At 47.0% G+C, this 15,292-nt stretch overlaps 1 protein-coding gene across 2 annotated transcripts in view; it reads right to left on the bottom strand.

Moving 5' to 3' along the window:
• Positions 1-1,241: 1,241 nt before the first annotated feature.
• KANK4 (KN motif and ankyrin repeat domains 4) overlaps positions 1,242-15,292 on the bottom strand; it is a 189,221-nt gene continuing 175,170 nt past the window's right edge. For both annotated transcript variants that reach the window (XM_040360800.1, XM_040360799.1), the window contains exon 10: positions 1,242-3,331. In XM_040360800.1, coding sequence (XP_040216734.1) covers positions 3,203-3,331 — 129 coding nt within the window. In that variant the 3' untranslated portion in view covers positions 1,242-3,202. The remainder of the gene's footprint in view (positions 3,332-15,292) is intronic.

The following is a 15,292-nucleotide window of genomic DNA, read 5'->3' as shown; positions in this document are numbered from 1 at the left end:
GCTCTCTGCGGCCCCCTGCCATCCTTGGTGAGGGAATCGGGAAGTGAAGCTTTGCGGCTTCACTTCCCGGTTCCCTATCCTCACTGGTCTCCGCTGTCTTCTGGGACCTGTGTGTTTGAGACCTGGGGGGACGGGAAGTGGCGAGAATACCCGCAGATTCTGCAGCTATCTATGCTCGGAAGTGGCTGCAAATACCTGTAGTATACAGGTATCTGCACCCGCCCCTCCCCCCTGAAAGGTGCCAAATGTGACACCGGAGTGGGGGAGGGTTCAGAAAAGCAGCGGTTCCATTTTTGTGTGGACCTCCGCTTTAAAGTAGGCCCAAACTCCAGGAAATTCCTCCACCTTCCAGTAGTTACAGCCCTTGCCAGCTGTCATCTTCTCCCTGGACTACTTCCAGGTGCTGGGTTTGTAGCCTCTTTATTGGCCAATGGGGGGTAATGTCATTGTACGCATGCACACAGAGTTTTTGGGCACAGCCAGTGTGTTGCGGGTATGCACAGCTCAGTGTATATTCAATAAATGACTGCCAGAAGGATGGTGTGTGTTATTGCAGGGGTTGCTTTACTAAAACCTGGAGAGTGCAAAATCTGGTGCTGCTGTGCATGGTAACCACTGTGACCCAAAAGAAACTGGTATGTGAGACGCTCGAGCTTTAGGAGGAGTGCAAGTCCTCAGTCCACTGCTGTGAGCGCCGACTTGGGAAGGAGCTCGTCCTGTAGCCCCACATTGAAGCAATCCCACTAGTAGTTGGTATGTGGCAACCTCAGCCTGGGCTCCAACCAGGCCACACTCCAACACGTTTCGCTCCGCCCCTTGGAGCTTAATCATGGGGAACCTTGGCATGGTAGCCAATCAGCTTCTAACATCATCAGCTTGTTCAATGAAGCTTTGACAAAAAAAAAAGAAAGAAAGCTGATTGGTTTCTATGTAGAGCTGCACCAGATTTAGCACTCTCCAGTTTTAGTAAATCAGCTCCATCACATGTCTCTTTTGCAATAAAGGTTTAGTCACAGTTAGGTTTAGTTCTGCTTAAACGACAACAGAGAGACATCAGGTCTCCTGCAGCGGCAGATAAGGCTGTTCTGTGTGGCAGAGCCCAGAACTTGAACCATTCCGAGTGTCACCGGCACCCCCCCGCACCTCTGGCCAAATGTGGTACTGCACACCGGATTAGCTTGAATTCTGCTTGTTCTGCGAGACAACACTTGCAAACCGAGTCAGAATTAAAAAAATAAATAAAATTGCTTGTTATTCAAAACGCTCATTAATTGCGTTACTCGTAAACCAAGGTTCCACTGTATATTTTTGCTGTGCTGTGACCGACTCCCTACCTGTTGGGTGCCAGCGGGTGATTCGGAAATTCATGGCGATACCAGCAACTAGCTCTAATACTTGACGCTGGTTTCTATTGGGCATGGAGTACGGCATCCGAGTCAACAGAGCCAGCTGTATTTTATCAAACAAATGCTAGGAGAAAAGGCAGGCGAGGTAGCTAATTAGGAAAAAAAATAATACTGAGCGGACATCATTCTTAAAAATCGATTTGACCAATAACGTATTTTTTTTCCCTCGAGGCCTTTTGTACCAATATTCTGCAACAGCAGATGACTTTAGACGGGTCTTGGCAGGGTGAGAGATGCATTCTGTGCTAACTTCTAATTATTTTTGTGCTTTCTGTCAGGCTATAAAAATTCTGTACAAGAGCAAAAACCCCCACAATCTATTAAAAAGAAGCAAATGCTTGTTCCTGGACTATGAAGCAAAGGTCAGTCTTAGCCCTGCATCACAGCGCTTTGTGCTCATCAACCAGACCTGCTATCAGGAGATATAAAAAAATAACATTCCTTTAAGATATTATATACACACAAGTGACAACAATGTTTTTTCCCTACTCTAATATATAATACAAAAGAGGCTGTTGGGTTCAACTGAAATAATTCCTGTGTTGTTTATATTGTTTTAATTGGGAAGGAGGATTGTGGACGTGACATCACTCTTTTCCCTGTGACGTCACTCTTTTCCCTGTGACGTCACTCTTTTCCCTGTGACGTCACTCTTTTCCCTGTGACGTCACTCTTTTCCCTGTGAAGTCACTCTTTTCCCTATGACGTCACTCTTTTCCCTTTGACGTCACTCTTTTCCCTGTGACGTCACTCTTTTCCCTGTGACGTCACTCTTTTCCCTGTGACGTTACTCTTTTCCCTGTGACGTCACTCTTTTCCCTGTGACGTCACTCTTTTCCCTGTGACGTTACTCTTTTCCCTGTGACGTCACTCTTTTCCCTGTGACGTCACTCTTTTCTCTGTGACGTCACTCTTACCCCGTGACGTCACTCTTTTCCCCGTGACGTCACTCTTTCCCCTGTGACGTCACTCTTTCCCCTGTGACGTCACTCTTTCCCCTGTGACGTCACTCTTTCCCCTGTGACGTCACTCTTTCCCCTGTGACGTCACTCTTTTCCCTGTGACGTCACTCTTTTCCCTGTGACGTCACTCTTTCCCTGTGACGTCACCCCTTCCTAAAGGTCACTTTCTAGACTCATTCCAGGGTCACCCCCTCCTAAAAATTTATATTTCAGTTTTGGGTAGATGCAGACCAGCGAAATGACCTACTGGCTTCATATTATCAAGGCGATTCCAGCAAAGAGTCCCCAGCTCCAACCCGGTGTTGAGAAATTCACGTTCCTTGCTTGGATTTCTTTATTTTACAAATGAATATAGAGGTTTGAAATTCTAAGATCTAGACCCAGAGTTTTCAAGAAGGAGCTGGCACAATTCTGTATCTACCCATACCTGAAATACTGTTTTTGGTAGACAGGCCCTCTTCATAAACACTCTACATGCAGTTCTTCAGCTATTATGGAACTAAAAGTCCTAGCATTACCTGCCATGGTCCTCAAAAAGGTATCAGGGAATGCTGATTTAGTTGGTTCCTCATGCTGGGACTTATAATTCCTTGACAGGTAGGAGGCTACTCTTTGCATTTAATACTGTTTGTGAATACGACCCTTCCACTCAAGTCAATATACATCAACCGATAGAACAGACTTGCCTCATTCCAGAAAAAAAAAAAAAAACCCTGGCTTATGTATACACATATTTGGAATATTTTGTGTAATGAAGACAATGCAGAGATGGATGGTATCCGCTCTCTTGCAGTTCACTTGGAGAAGAATGAGTCTTTTGTCCTCCATCCTTGTTTACAATGGGCCTCCTTTTCCCGTGTCAGCGGCAGGGCAGGAACGCCGGTGCTCTGTGTGGGCTTGTAGAAGTTCTGCAATCTCACTGGGGGCGGATTCAGCAACAATGGACAATGCGGAATTGCCAGCCTGTTCCAAAAAGACAATACAGCAGTAGGTTCATTAGGGGTAGAGTTTTATGGAGTAGCAGTTTTATCACACTGGGGGCATCAAAGAACAATTAACGGTGTCATATTCTAAACAAAATATACATTTCATGTATCTGTTCTAGTATTCTTAGCATAGGCGTGCGCACATGGTGTGCCCGGTGTGCCTGGGCACACCCTAATCCCCCCTCTGATTCCCTCTGTTTAGACCCCTGATATTTCAAAAAAGCCCCCTAGCGGGTCTCCTTAAAGAAAATAATAATAATAAATGTAATAAAAAATTGTAAAAAAAATATAAAAAAAAAAATATAAAAAAAATAATAAAAAATATAATAATAAAAATTAAATCTACTTACACTGTCCACTGCTCTACTGACACCAATCTCTGCCCTACTGGCACTGTCCGTTGCTCTACACAGTATACATACATACACACACACATATGTGTTTAAATTTTGGGGTGCACACCCTAATGCTATAGGCTGCGCACACCTATGATTCTTAGTATAGGTATATACAGTGTAATAGAATTGTATTATAATCCTGTCCAGTGGTGGGTCAGGTGGGGGGGTGCAGAGTTCTATGTATAGAGTGTAATAGAATTGTATGATGATCATGTCCAGTGGTGGGTCATGTTGGGGGGTGTAGTGTTCTATGTATAGAGTGTAATAGAATTGTATGATGGTCATGTTGGGGGTGTAGTGTTCTATGTATAGCTCAGGGGTCTCCAAACTGCGGCCTGAGGGCCAGATGTGGCCCTTTGCTAGCCTTTAACCGTCCCTTGGGGCACTATTCATCCCACTGACACCAACAATGGGGCACTATATCTTCCACCGATATCAATGAGGGCATACTATTCCTCCTACTAATAGGGGCACTACTCCTCCTCCTATTGACCACCGACCCTGAGGCCATATTTATTTTCACCGATGCCGGGCCCGGGACATTTTCTGCCTCTGCTGGCCACAATCCGGCCCTCCTAAAGTCTAAAGGACAATAAACTGGCCCTTTGTTTTGAAAATTTTGGAGACCCCCTGGTATAGAGTGTAATAGAATTGTATTATGATCATTCAAGTGGTCGGTCATGTTGGAGGGTTGTAGTGTTCTATGCATTGAGTGTAATAGAATTGTATTATGGTCATGTCCAGTGGTCGGTCATGTTGGGGGTTGTAGTCTTCTTTGTAAAGAGTGTAATAGAATTGTATTATGATTATGTCCAGTGGTGGGTCATGTTGGGGGTTGTAGTGTTCTAGGTATAGAGTGTAGTAGAATTGTATTATCATATACAGTGGTGGGTCATGTTGGGGGTTGTAGTCTTCTTTGTATAGAGTGTAATAGAATTGTATTATGATTATGTCCAGTGGTCGGTCATGTTGGGGGTTGTAGTCTTCTTTGTAAAGAGTGTAATAGAATTGTATTATGGTAATATCCAGTGGGTGGGTCATGTTGGGGGTTGTAGTGTTCTATGTATAGAGTGTAATAGATATGTATTATGATCATGTCCAGTGGTGGGTCATGTTGGGGGTTGTAGTGTTCTATGTATAGAGTGTAATAGAATTGTATTATGATCATGTACAGTGGTGGGTCATGTTTGGGGTGTAGTCTTATTTGTATAGAGTGTAATAGAATTGTATTATGGTCATGCTGGCGGGTCATGTTTGGGGTGGTAGTGTTCTATGTATGGAGTGTAATAGAATTGTATTATGGTCATGTTGGGGATGTAGTGTTTCTTGTATAGCGTGTATATATAATATGTATATTTAATGGGATTGTATTATGATCATGTCATATTGGAGGTTTCGTATTCTTTATTATGAATATAACAGAACTGCTGTATTATAATCATTTCCAACAAATGTTGAAACCGCAAGCTCTGCAGGCAATCAACCCAGAGGAGGATGTGTGTTGGGATTTGTACGGGTCGCCCTGGGTGATCGAATCGATGAACCTGCATTTCTTGCTATAATGCAGTTTATAGAAACTGTTTAGTCAACATGTTTTAAGAGCTTCATAAAACTCATAGTAATATCACCTCTAGAGAAATGAAGTCTACAAAAAAAAAGCTGCATTCTTTGTGTGGCTCCCCCTGCGCAGGGCCCAGTTTACAATGTAAGAGCTTGTCTAAATGAAGGAAGCATTTCGAGGTAATGACAGAACTCGGCAGTGACATATTTACTTTGGCTCTGAATACTGAGGAATAACAGCTTGTGCCCTGTAACTGCCAGCTGCCGCATTCCAGGCATAGCGGAGCTATTTCTAACAAGATTTATACACCAGGTAACTGATAAAGGGAGATGTTTTGCACCGGGGATACCTGAACATGAAAAGAGAACGCTGCGAGATGGCCAATAAGGTAATATAAACCGGAGACATAAAGGTTCACACCATGCTGGGGTCTACAGCTTTCTTTTTCGGGGAGCCCGCTGCTTGCCCAATATCATAGACTCGCCTGCTGCGGCGGGAGTTGTGGTATTTAGCAATAATCTGGAATTTCATCTTCTGCAACGCATGCTGCTCTTTGTGTCAAATTTGATGAAGTAGAAAAGTTCACAGGAAGGGAAATCTTAAACCCACGGAAGGGCCTACTGGGATAGAATGGCCTCCTTGGTTGCTTGGAATGCAATTTCCAGGTCCAGGTTGGGTGGTCGCATGTACAACGCGGAGACCTTGAGGCCCAGGGAAACGGGGATGTCAATCAAAACATTGTATAAGCTAGCTGTATGGTTTCTAACCATTGAGGAACAACAAATCCTGCTACTGGCATCTGTAGATCCTCAAAAGGTAAAGGACCATGAGTTGCATGGTGGTCGTATGTACAACACGGAGACCTTGAGTAAGGTGACCAGATTTTTAAAATGAAATCCGGGGACATTATTATTTTTTTTACTAGTAATGGCAACAATCAGCGACTCTGCCCGTCGCCGCCCGCCTCACAGCCTCTCAAGTCTTACACTTGGGGCCCCGGCTACTACTGGATGGGGAGCGGAGGAAGATCACTCGGCCAGGGAAGGCAAGGAGATAGGCAGGTGGCTGGTCAGTATTTGAGCCAAGGCAGAACATGCGAGCGAAGCTGAATGGGCATGCGCCCGAAACTGAAGAAATATTCCCTCCGCTCCGACCAGCACATGATAAGGGGCACAGATAATGAAAAAAATATAACCCCCTAAGCTAGTAGGCACGGCAGAGCGGGGTGTGTAATTCTAATTGTTTTATTTTAAAAGTGGTTGTAAACCCACTTTTTTTACTTTTACCTACAGGTAAGCCTATAACAAGGCTTACCTGTAGGTAAGGAGAATATTTCCTAAACCTGCAAGGTTTAGGAGATATTCCCCTCGCAATGCGCCGCTGCGCATGCGCAGGGGGGGATCTACGGCGAAAGGACCGGCAGCTGCCGGACCTTGCCGAGTTTTAAATCTCCCACGCGCAGGAGTGACGTCATCGCCGCTCCAGCCAATCACAGCGCTGGAGCGGCGATACCCGGAAGACACGCCGAGGCAAGATGAAATCTCGCTCGGCGTGAACCAGGTTAGTGCTACGCACCTCGTTCCGAGGTAAGTATTTCATAATGAGCTAATATGCGGTGCATATTAGCTCATTATGACTTTTCCCTTACAGGAGGAAAAAAAAATAAAAAAATTTCATGCGGGTTTACAACCGCTTTAATTCTGCACTGATTGTCTTTGAAATTGCCCCTGCCCCCTATTAAATCCAATCTGGGGACAAAACCAGGGACAGGCTTGGTCCGGGGACAGTGTCCTCAATCAGGGGACTGTCTCCTGAAACTGGGGATGTCTGGTCATCCTAACATTGAGGCCCAGGGAAACAGGGATGTCAATCAAAACATTGTATAAGCTAGCTAACCATTGAGGAACTACAAATCCTGCTACTGGGATCTGTAGATTCTAAAAAGCTAAAGGACCATCAGTTGCAAATGAGAACTGACAGCTATGGACTTTTTAGACTGTTTCCAGCAGTTGTCTATCATTATAAGGGCCCAATTCTAAGCCTCAAAGAGACCCACACATACAATTACCCAACTTCATTCATGGCATTGCTTACGCACTGGTGACAATACATTTGGCTCAATTCACAAAGCTGAAAAAACAGGGATCCTTGTTTTCAAAATGCATTATATTGACAAAAGTATTGGGACACCTGCCTTTACATGAACTTTAATGGTATCCCAGTCTTAAAGCGGGAGTTCACCCAAATTTTTTTTTTTTAACATTAGATTGATGCTCATTTTGTGAAGGGGAATCGGGTAGTTTTTTTAAAAACGAAGCAGTACTTACCGTTTTAGAGAGCGATCTCCGCCGCTTCCGGGTATGGTCTTCGGGACTGGGCGTTCCTTCTTGATTGACAGGCTTCCGACGGTCGCATACATTGCGTCACGAGTAGCCGAAAGAAGCCGAACGTCTCTCTGACTCTATACGGTGCCTGCGTACCGACGTTCGGCTACTTTCGGAAAATCATGACGCGATAGATGCGACCGTCGGAAGCCTGTCAATCAAATAGGAACGCCCAGTCCCGCAGCCCATACCCGGAAGCGGCAGAGAAGATCGCTCTCTAAAACGGTAAGTACGGCTTCGTTTTTAAAAAAAACTACCCGATTCCCCTTGACAAAATGAGCCTCAATCTAATGTTAAAAATTAACTTTCCGGGTGAACTCCCGCTTTAAGGCTTGTACACACGATCAGACTTTTTGACAACAAACCTCCAAAGTTCATGTGTGTGTGTGTAATGGAAAGAGTCCCAAAACTTTTCATAATATAGTGTATGTAACAATGTGTGTAACTATTAAAAGATAGAAAAAAAGTTTACGCAATTTGATTTTTAAACTACAATCACATTGTTGACAACAAAGTTCCTCAACCTTGGATTTGTGAAGATAGCCAGTCACAGCCTCATGTATTATCCAGGCCAGTTGTTTTCCAAACCATTCATCAGTGGAAACCAAGCTGACCTTACACGGTTCGTATGTGAAACAATGCATTCCAAATATTTGGGCTGTTTAAGGTATAATTTTCAAGATCATCTGAATTAATGCTTGTTACAGTCTATTGATTTTCTGACCAGTTGTTATGGTGGAATGTTCTCTGTGATTGTTGGGGTTGTTTGCTTTTTTTTTCCTGTGATAAAAAAATATGGTACCTTGTCTGCGTGTTGACCACATGAGAGTTTAGACCAGCTCAGGATAAGAGAATGAAGCACAGGATTCATAACACAATCACATTATTCATACCGTATTTATCGGCGTATACCGCGCACTATTTTGCCCTGAAAATCAGGGAAAAATCGTGGGTGCACGGTATACGCCGATACCCGCTTTCCCGCGCTGAGTTTGAATACTGCGCCGGCATATACCGAGCGCAGTACACTCGTGTATCTTCGGGCAGTTTCGGCTCTCTCGCTGACGTCCTGGACGTACAGGACGAGAGTAGCCGAGCCTGCCCGACGATACACGAGTGTACTGCACTCGGTATATGTCGGCGCAGTATTCAAACTTGGCGCGGGAAACGAGCGGGGAAGACGCGAGGACGCCGCAGAAGGACTCCGGACCCGACGAAGAGGACACCCGAAGCCGCAGACGGACGCCGGACCCGACGAGGCCGCCACGCAAGACACCAAAACTGTAAGTACAAAAAATCTTTTTTCCACAGGAATTTGGGGCAAGTTTAGGGGTGCGCGCTATACGCGGGAGCGCGCTATACCCCGATAAATACGGTAACTGTCCCCTCCTCTTTTGTGTGTGCCCCCCATAGCACGCTGTGTGCTATGGGGGGACATGTGGGCATGCTCCTGAGCCCTGCTGTGTCTTCATAGATGCACACAGCATGGCTCAACCCCCAACCCCCTCCTTACAGGATTTGACCAATGGCGCTGCCTCTGTGTCCTGTGAGGAGAGAGAGAGCGGGCGGTGCTGCTGCAGATAAGCACAGCCCTGGATCGAGATAGGACTCCATTAGGTATATTGAGGGGGCGGAAATACATGGATCCATGCCTTTCCCCCTGTCAGAATGGCGATCTGCCTTGTTTACATAGGCAGATTGCAGTTCTGTCTCTGTGGCTGATGATCGGCGGGTGCCGGTGGACATAGAGTCTGTGGTACCCGCTGGTCGGCTCCCACTGTGTGTGATCACAGCAGGAGCGAGCCCCTGGCGACACGCATTCTTGCCCCCCCACCCGGAAGTGTCAGATCACGTACAGTACTGGATATGTGATCTGGCACAGCCAAGCTGCCTTGTTCCTGTATATGTAAGTTATGTAAGGTCGGCAAGTGGTTAAGCTGCTTTTGCATTGCAATTGAATTGTATTGAGAGAACATATACAGTATTCTGACCAGGGTTGCACCAATACTGGTATCAATACTAAGCATTTGCATGAGTACTCGGTACTAATACCTGAAACCAATACCTTTGCAGTGCGATTTGAGCCCATATAAAATGAAAAAGCTCAAATCCCACAGCAGAAAATTGCATACGATTTAAACAGGAATGCGGTGAGATTCCTGTCCGAATCGCATGTGCCCCCCCTCCCCTTGCTCCTTTGCAGGGGAGGGCTGGGCAGGGTGGCAATTGCCTCCCAGGCCACCCTAACATATGTTCAAAATTCCTGCTACCATTTTATTTTTTATTCTGGTCTTGGAAGTCGGGCCGACCACTAGCTGTTGCATTCCAGGAGTTGTAGTCCACGCTTAAAGCTCCCGGTGGGTGGAAAACAGAGCAGCGCAGAGGAAACTACAACTCCCTGGGACTGGATTCTCGGAAGCAGGCAGAGGCAGGGCATGCCAGGGAGTCGGGAAGCAGGGCTCGGCGCTGCCTGCAACTTGGCCCAGGAGCATTACCCCCCCCCCCCAGGAGGCCGTGGCGTGCAAGGACCTGCTGGGCTGAGATGAGAGACCCTGACACCCCTAGCTGATCCCCATCTCCCCCCCCCATACACCCCATGTAACCTGCCCCAGTGATCAGGCTGCATTAATGGGCACTGGAGTTGGCTACACTGGTGAGGCTGCATTGAAAAATCAGATGGGCCATGGATGGTGAGCTGATTCAGCGGTTCAATGGGCCACTTGACTGGACTTGCCCCCCAGGCCTAAGGCTGCCAGCCCTCCCCTGCAGGTCCTTTGTGAACTCAGGCCTGTCAGTAATTTCAGCCTAGGTTCACACAGGAGTGGTGTGAGAAACTGCATGCGATTCAGACCAGAATAGCACCACGATTCTTTGCAGTGCGATTTGAGCCCAATCATATTGTATGGGCTCAAATCGCACCACAAAAGGTATCGAAGAGTACTTGACCGAAAGTATCAGTAAAAAAAACGCTATCAGTGCAACCCGAATTCTGTCAAGAATAAAAGCTTGTGTACGAACTGATGGGGATGATGGGGAACTCATACACAGGAAATGTGAACTTCTGCTCCCATGGCTGCCAGACTAACAAAAAGCAGACGGGCAGGAGAAATGCAGCATACTGCAGATTATCAGTAAAGCTCCTAAACAAAAAAAATCAGCAATAAAAAGTCTGATGTGCCCGTTATACACCGCCTACTGCAACAGCTGAGTCGCAAAATTAAAAACGCCCTGTGACCGCAATTCACTGCCGTATCCTGTGGCTTTGTTTAATTAAAAGTGAATTCAGCTTAATCGGCAGTAAGATTGCAATTACTAGCAAGGCGGTTTTATTTATACAACGAAAGACAAAAAAGAATGGCGGCCCTGGGATGAACAGAGAAGAGGGTCAAAGAGACGAGAGGCTCAATTCACACAGCGAACGCAATAAAATAAGGATCAAAGTGGCTGTTATTTTCAGTCAAATGAAATAAAGGATCCATATTTTTAAAAAGTGGCTGTTATTTTCAGTCCAATAAAATGTGAAAATTAGTCACACACAGGTGTTTTTTTTTTTGGGGGGGGGGGGGCGGCAAACAACGACCCCCCACTTGGTTGGATCACCTGTACCCCCCACCCCCAGTCATCCAACCCGCACTTACCCCATCTAGGTTCGGGGCGGGCAGCACTCCTACAGGCAACCGGTGGGCGTCTCTTCCTCTTTTGCATCACGGTGGCTTCCATCGTGCGTCTCCTCCCTCCTCCTCCTCCTAGGCGTCCAATAGGATTGCCTGTCCTTTCAGACAATTGGGTGACAGGTCTCAGGACCTGCTTCCGGATTGGCTGGGAGGAGGATCAGTGTGAGAAAAGCGGATATTAATTTGCTATGGTCACACAACTGGGTGGCTCTGCGCCCCCGAGCTCACCCTTTTTTTAAGCCTATTCTCTGGCTCTAATCATGTACTTTACCACCATTGGAATCCATGCATCCAGCGCCCAGCATGTAGATTAGGGGGCCAGACGCATGGATGGGGGGGAGGTGCCCTTGTGCCCCCCCCCTACAGGTCACCAGAACTATTGTTCAAATTGGAAGAGTTCCTCTCTATTACTACTCCTCTGGCCGTCTCCTCCATCCCCGCCTTCTCCCCCCAGTGGCATCACTAGGGGGGGTGTGCCCGCTCCAGTGGTGGAACTCCCAGCTCGTCCCGCCTGTGGAAATGATTTGTTGCTGGGCCTGCCTAACATCCCAGCAACCAATCGGGTGCATGGAGGCCCTGACGTTCAAAGGAGGAAGATGTACCGTAACTTTCTGAGCTGCTCCGCCGCCTCCTACTTCTCACTGACAACAGAAGGACCTGGAGTCTGAGGAGACTTTCTATTTGGACCAGGACACAGCTGCTGAGCTGGATGGCCGGGAGTCTGAGGAGACCTGAGTGCAATCCAGACCGGGACACTGCTAATGTAAGTGAACAGAGCTTCAGCTATGGCTGCACACTGAGAAGGGGTGAGGGGGCAGGGATCACATAGGTATATTCTAGAGGGAGGGAGGACAGGCTTGTATCATGTCTGCCGTCTCTGACTATCTCTTGCATCATGTCTGCCGTTTCTGACTATCTCTTGCATCATGTCTGCCGTTTCTGACCATCTCTTGCATCATGTCTGCCGTTTCTGACCATCTCTTGCATCATGTCTGCCGTCTCTGACCATCTCTTGCATCATGTCTGCCGTCTCTGACCATCTCTTGCATCATGTCTGCCGTCTCTGACCATCTCTTGCATCATGTCTGCCGTCTCTGACCATCTCTTGCATCATGTCTGCCGTTTCTGACCATCTCTTGCATCATGTCTGCCGTCTCTGACCATCTCTTGCATCATGTCTGCCGTCTCTGACCATCTCTTGCATCATGTCTGCCGTCTCTGACCATCTCTTGCATCATGTCTGCTGTCTCTGACCATCTCTTGCATCATGTCTGCCGTCTCTGACCATCTCTTGCATCATGTCTGCTGTCTGACCATCTCTTGCATCATGTCTGCCGTCTCTGACCATCTCTTGCATCATGTCTGCCGTCTCTGACCACCTCTTGCATCATGTCTGCCCTCTCTGGCCATCTCTTGCATCATGTCCGCCGTCTCTGACCATCTCTTGCATCATGTCCGCCGTCTCTGACCATCTCTTGCATCATGTCCGCAGTCTCTGACCATCTCTTGCATCATGTCTGCAGTCTCTGACCATCTCTTGCATCATGTCTGCAGCCTCTGACCATCTGCCGTACTGTGGCCACAGTCTCTGACCATCTCCCGTACTGTGGCCACAGTCTCTGACCATCTCTTGTGCCATGTCTGCAGTCACTGCTGTCACTTTTGCTTGTTACCTCCTCCTTCTCTCCACCAGCTGTCACCTCTGCGCCCATGTCTCACAACGACCCTCCCATCCTCTTCCACGCGCCCCCCCAAGCGATCACAGCCTTTTCCATCCCAACTCTCCCATCCCACAATCCCTATTTTACCCCACCCTCATTTACCCCCCCCCCCCCCTCTCCTCACCCAACTCTCTAACCCAATTTCTGAGTAACTGCATTCCATTTCCCTGTCCCAAGAAAACCCGACTTTGTTCAGAAACTGAACTAAACTAATTTTCCACTTCATCACATATATTTTCTGCCGAGACGTTTTGCAGTGTGTATTAAATCTAATAAATATTATTCGGTTCTACGTGTTAGGGCAGCGTTGCATGTAATTGAATTTGTTTCCAGTGTCTTATTGCCTGCAGATCTCCGTGGCATCGGCTTAGTAAGCTTTGAGGCAATTCTCAGGGAGATTGTGTTACATTCTAGTTCTGTGTTCTGATCATGTGCTGCTGTGTTATGGTTTTACTTTCCAACACATTATTTATTGGGTCAGTCTAGGAAAAAATGGAGATCTCAGTTATGCCTGGATGCTGGTTGGACGGATCACCAACTGGCTTTGGGGACCTCAGCAGCAAGACCGCCCCACCTCCCAGCATGTATGTATGTATTCCCCATTATAGAACATTCAAAATGCAAACCGAAAATAAAAATCTGATTGTACAATCTTCTTTGGATTTACCAACAACCATGTAGGGCTAGATTCAGAGAGAGTTACGCCGGCGTATCAGTAGATAGGCCGTCGTAACTCTGAATCTACGCCGTCGTAAATTTAAGCATATTCTGGAAACCAGATACGCTTAAATTAGGCCAAGATAAGAGCGGCGTAAGTCTCTTACGTCGTCGTATCTTAGGGTGCATATTTACGCTGGCCGCTAGGTGGCGCTTCCGTCGATTTCAGCGTAGAATATGCAATTGAGCTGGATACGCCGATTCAGAAAACGTATGTGCGCTCGCCGGATTTTTTTACGTCGTTTGCGTAAGGCTTTTTCCGGCGTAACGTTACTCCTGCTTCTATGAGGTGTACGCAATGTTAAGTATGGACGTCGTTCCCGCGTCGAATTTTGAAAATTTTGCGTAAGTCGTTCGCGAATAGGGCTTTGCGTAAATTCTGTCCATGTCGAAAGCATTGACGATTTGCGGCGGAATTTCGAGCATGCACACTGGGATACGTTCACGGACGGTGCATGCGCCGTTCGTTAAAGACGTCATTTACGTGGGGTTATGTTTTATTTACGTAAAACACGCCCACCTCTTGCAAATTTGAATTTGGCGCGCTTACACCGGCTAATTTACGCTACGCCGCCGCAACGTACGGAGCAAGTGCTATGTGAATACTGCACTTGCCCGTCTAAGTTGCGGCGGCGTAGCGTAAATAACATACGCTACGCCCGGACAAACTTACGGCGGGCTACTTGAATCTAGCCCGTAGTGTGAAAGGTCAACTCCAGGCAGATAAAACATTATCGCCCGGACTGGAATGGTTAATACAGTGGAACCTTGGTTTACAAGTAATGCGGTTAGCGAGCATTTTGAAAGACGAGCAACTTTTTATTTATTTTTTTATTCTGACTCTGTTTGCGAACTTTGCGAAGAATTCAAGCTAATGGGGTGTGCAGTACCGCATTTGGCCTGAGGTCCGGGGGCACCGGAGCCTTTCGGAAATACTCTGTTCCCGGGTGTTTCCGAGCCTTTCCAAGGTCAGCCAAGCTGTCTCCGATCATTTCCGATGCTCTCCGGCGCCCCTCACCTCTGGCCACATGTGGTATTGCATGCCATTGAAGTCAACGCGGAACAAATAATTTTCGTTTCCATTGATTTCTATGGGGAAACTTGCTTTGGTATGCGAGTGCTTTGGATTACAAGCATTCTCCTGGAACGGATTATGCTCGTAATCCAAGGTTCCACTGTATATCATTTTGTCAAGGGGAAAGGAGAAACCGTTTTACTTGCACTAGTGCCAAACAAGATTAATGCCTAGTACACCCGATCGGTTTTCCCGCCGGGAAAACCGAGAGGAAAACTGCCATGAGAGCTTTGGTCGGGAAACCCGGCCGTGTGTATGCTCCACCGCAGTCTTTTCCCATAGGAAAACTGCCGGCTTAAAAACCGGCGGGGAAAAAGAGAGCTGGTTCTTTTTTTTTCCCCGGCAGTTTTCCTGTCGGGAAAACTGCAGTAGAGCATACACAAGGCCGGGATTCCCGGCCAAAAGCTC

This window comes from Rana temporaria, chromosome 7 (genome assembly GCF_905171775.1).
Source record: "Rana temporaria chromosome 7, aRanTem1.1, whole genome shotgun sequence".
Classification (NCBI taxonomy): domain Eukaryota; kingdom Metazoa; phylum Chordata; class Amphibia; order Anura; family Ranidae; genus Rana; species Rana temporaria.
This window is presented reverse-complemented; position numbering and strand designations above follow the sequence as displayed.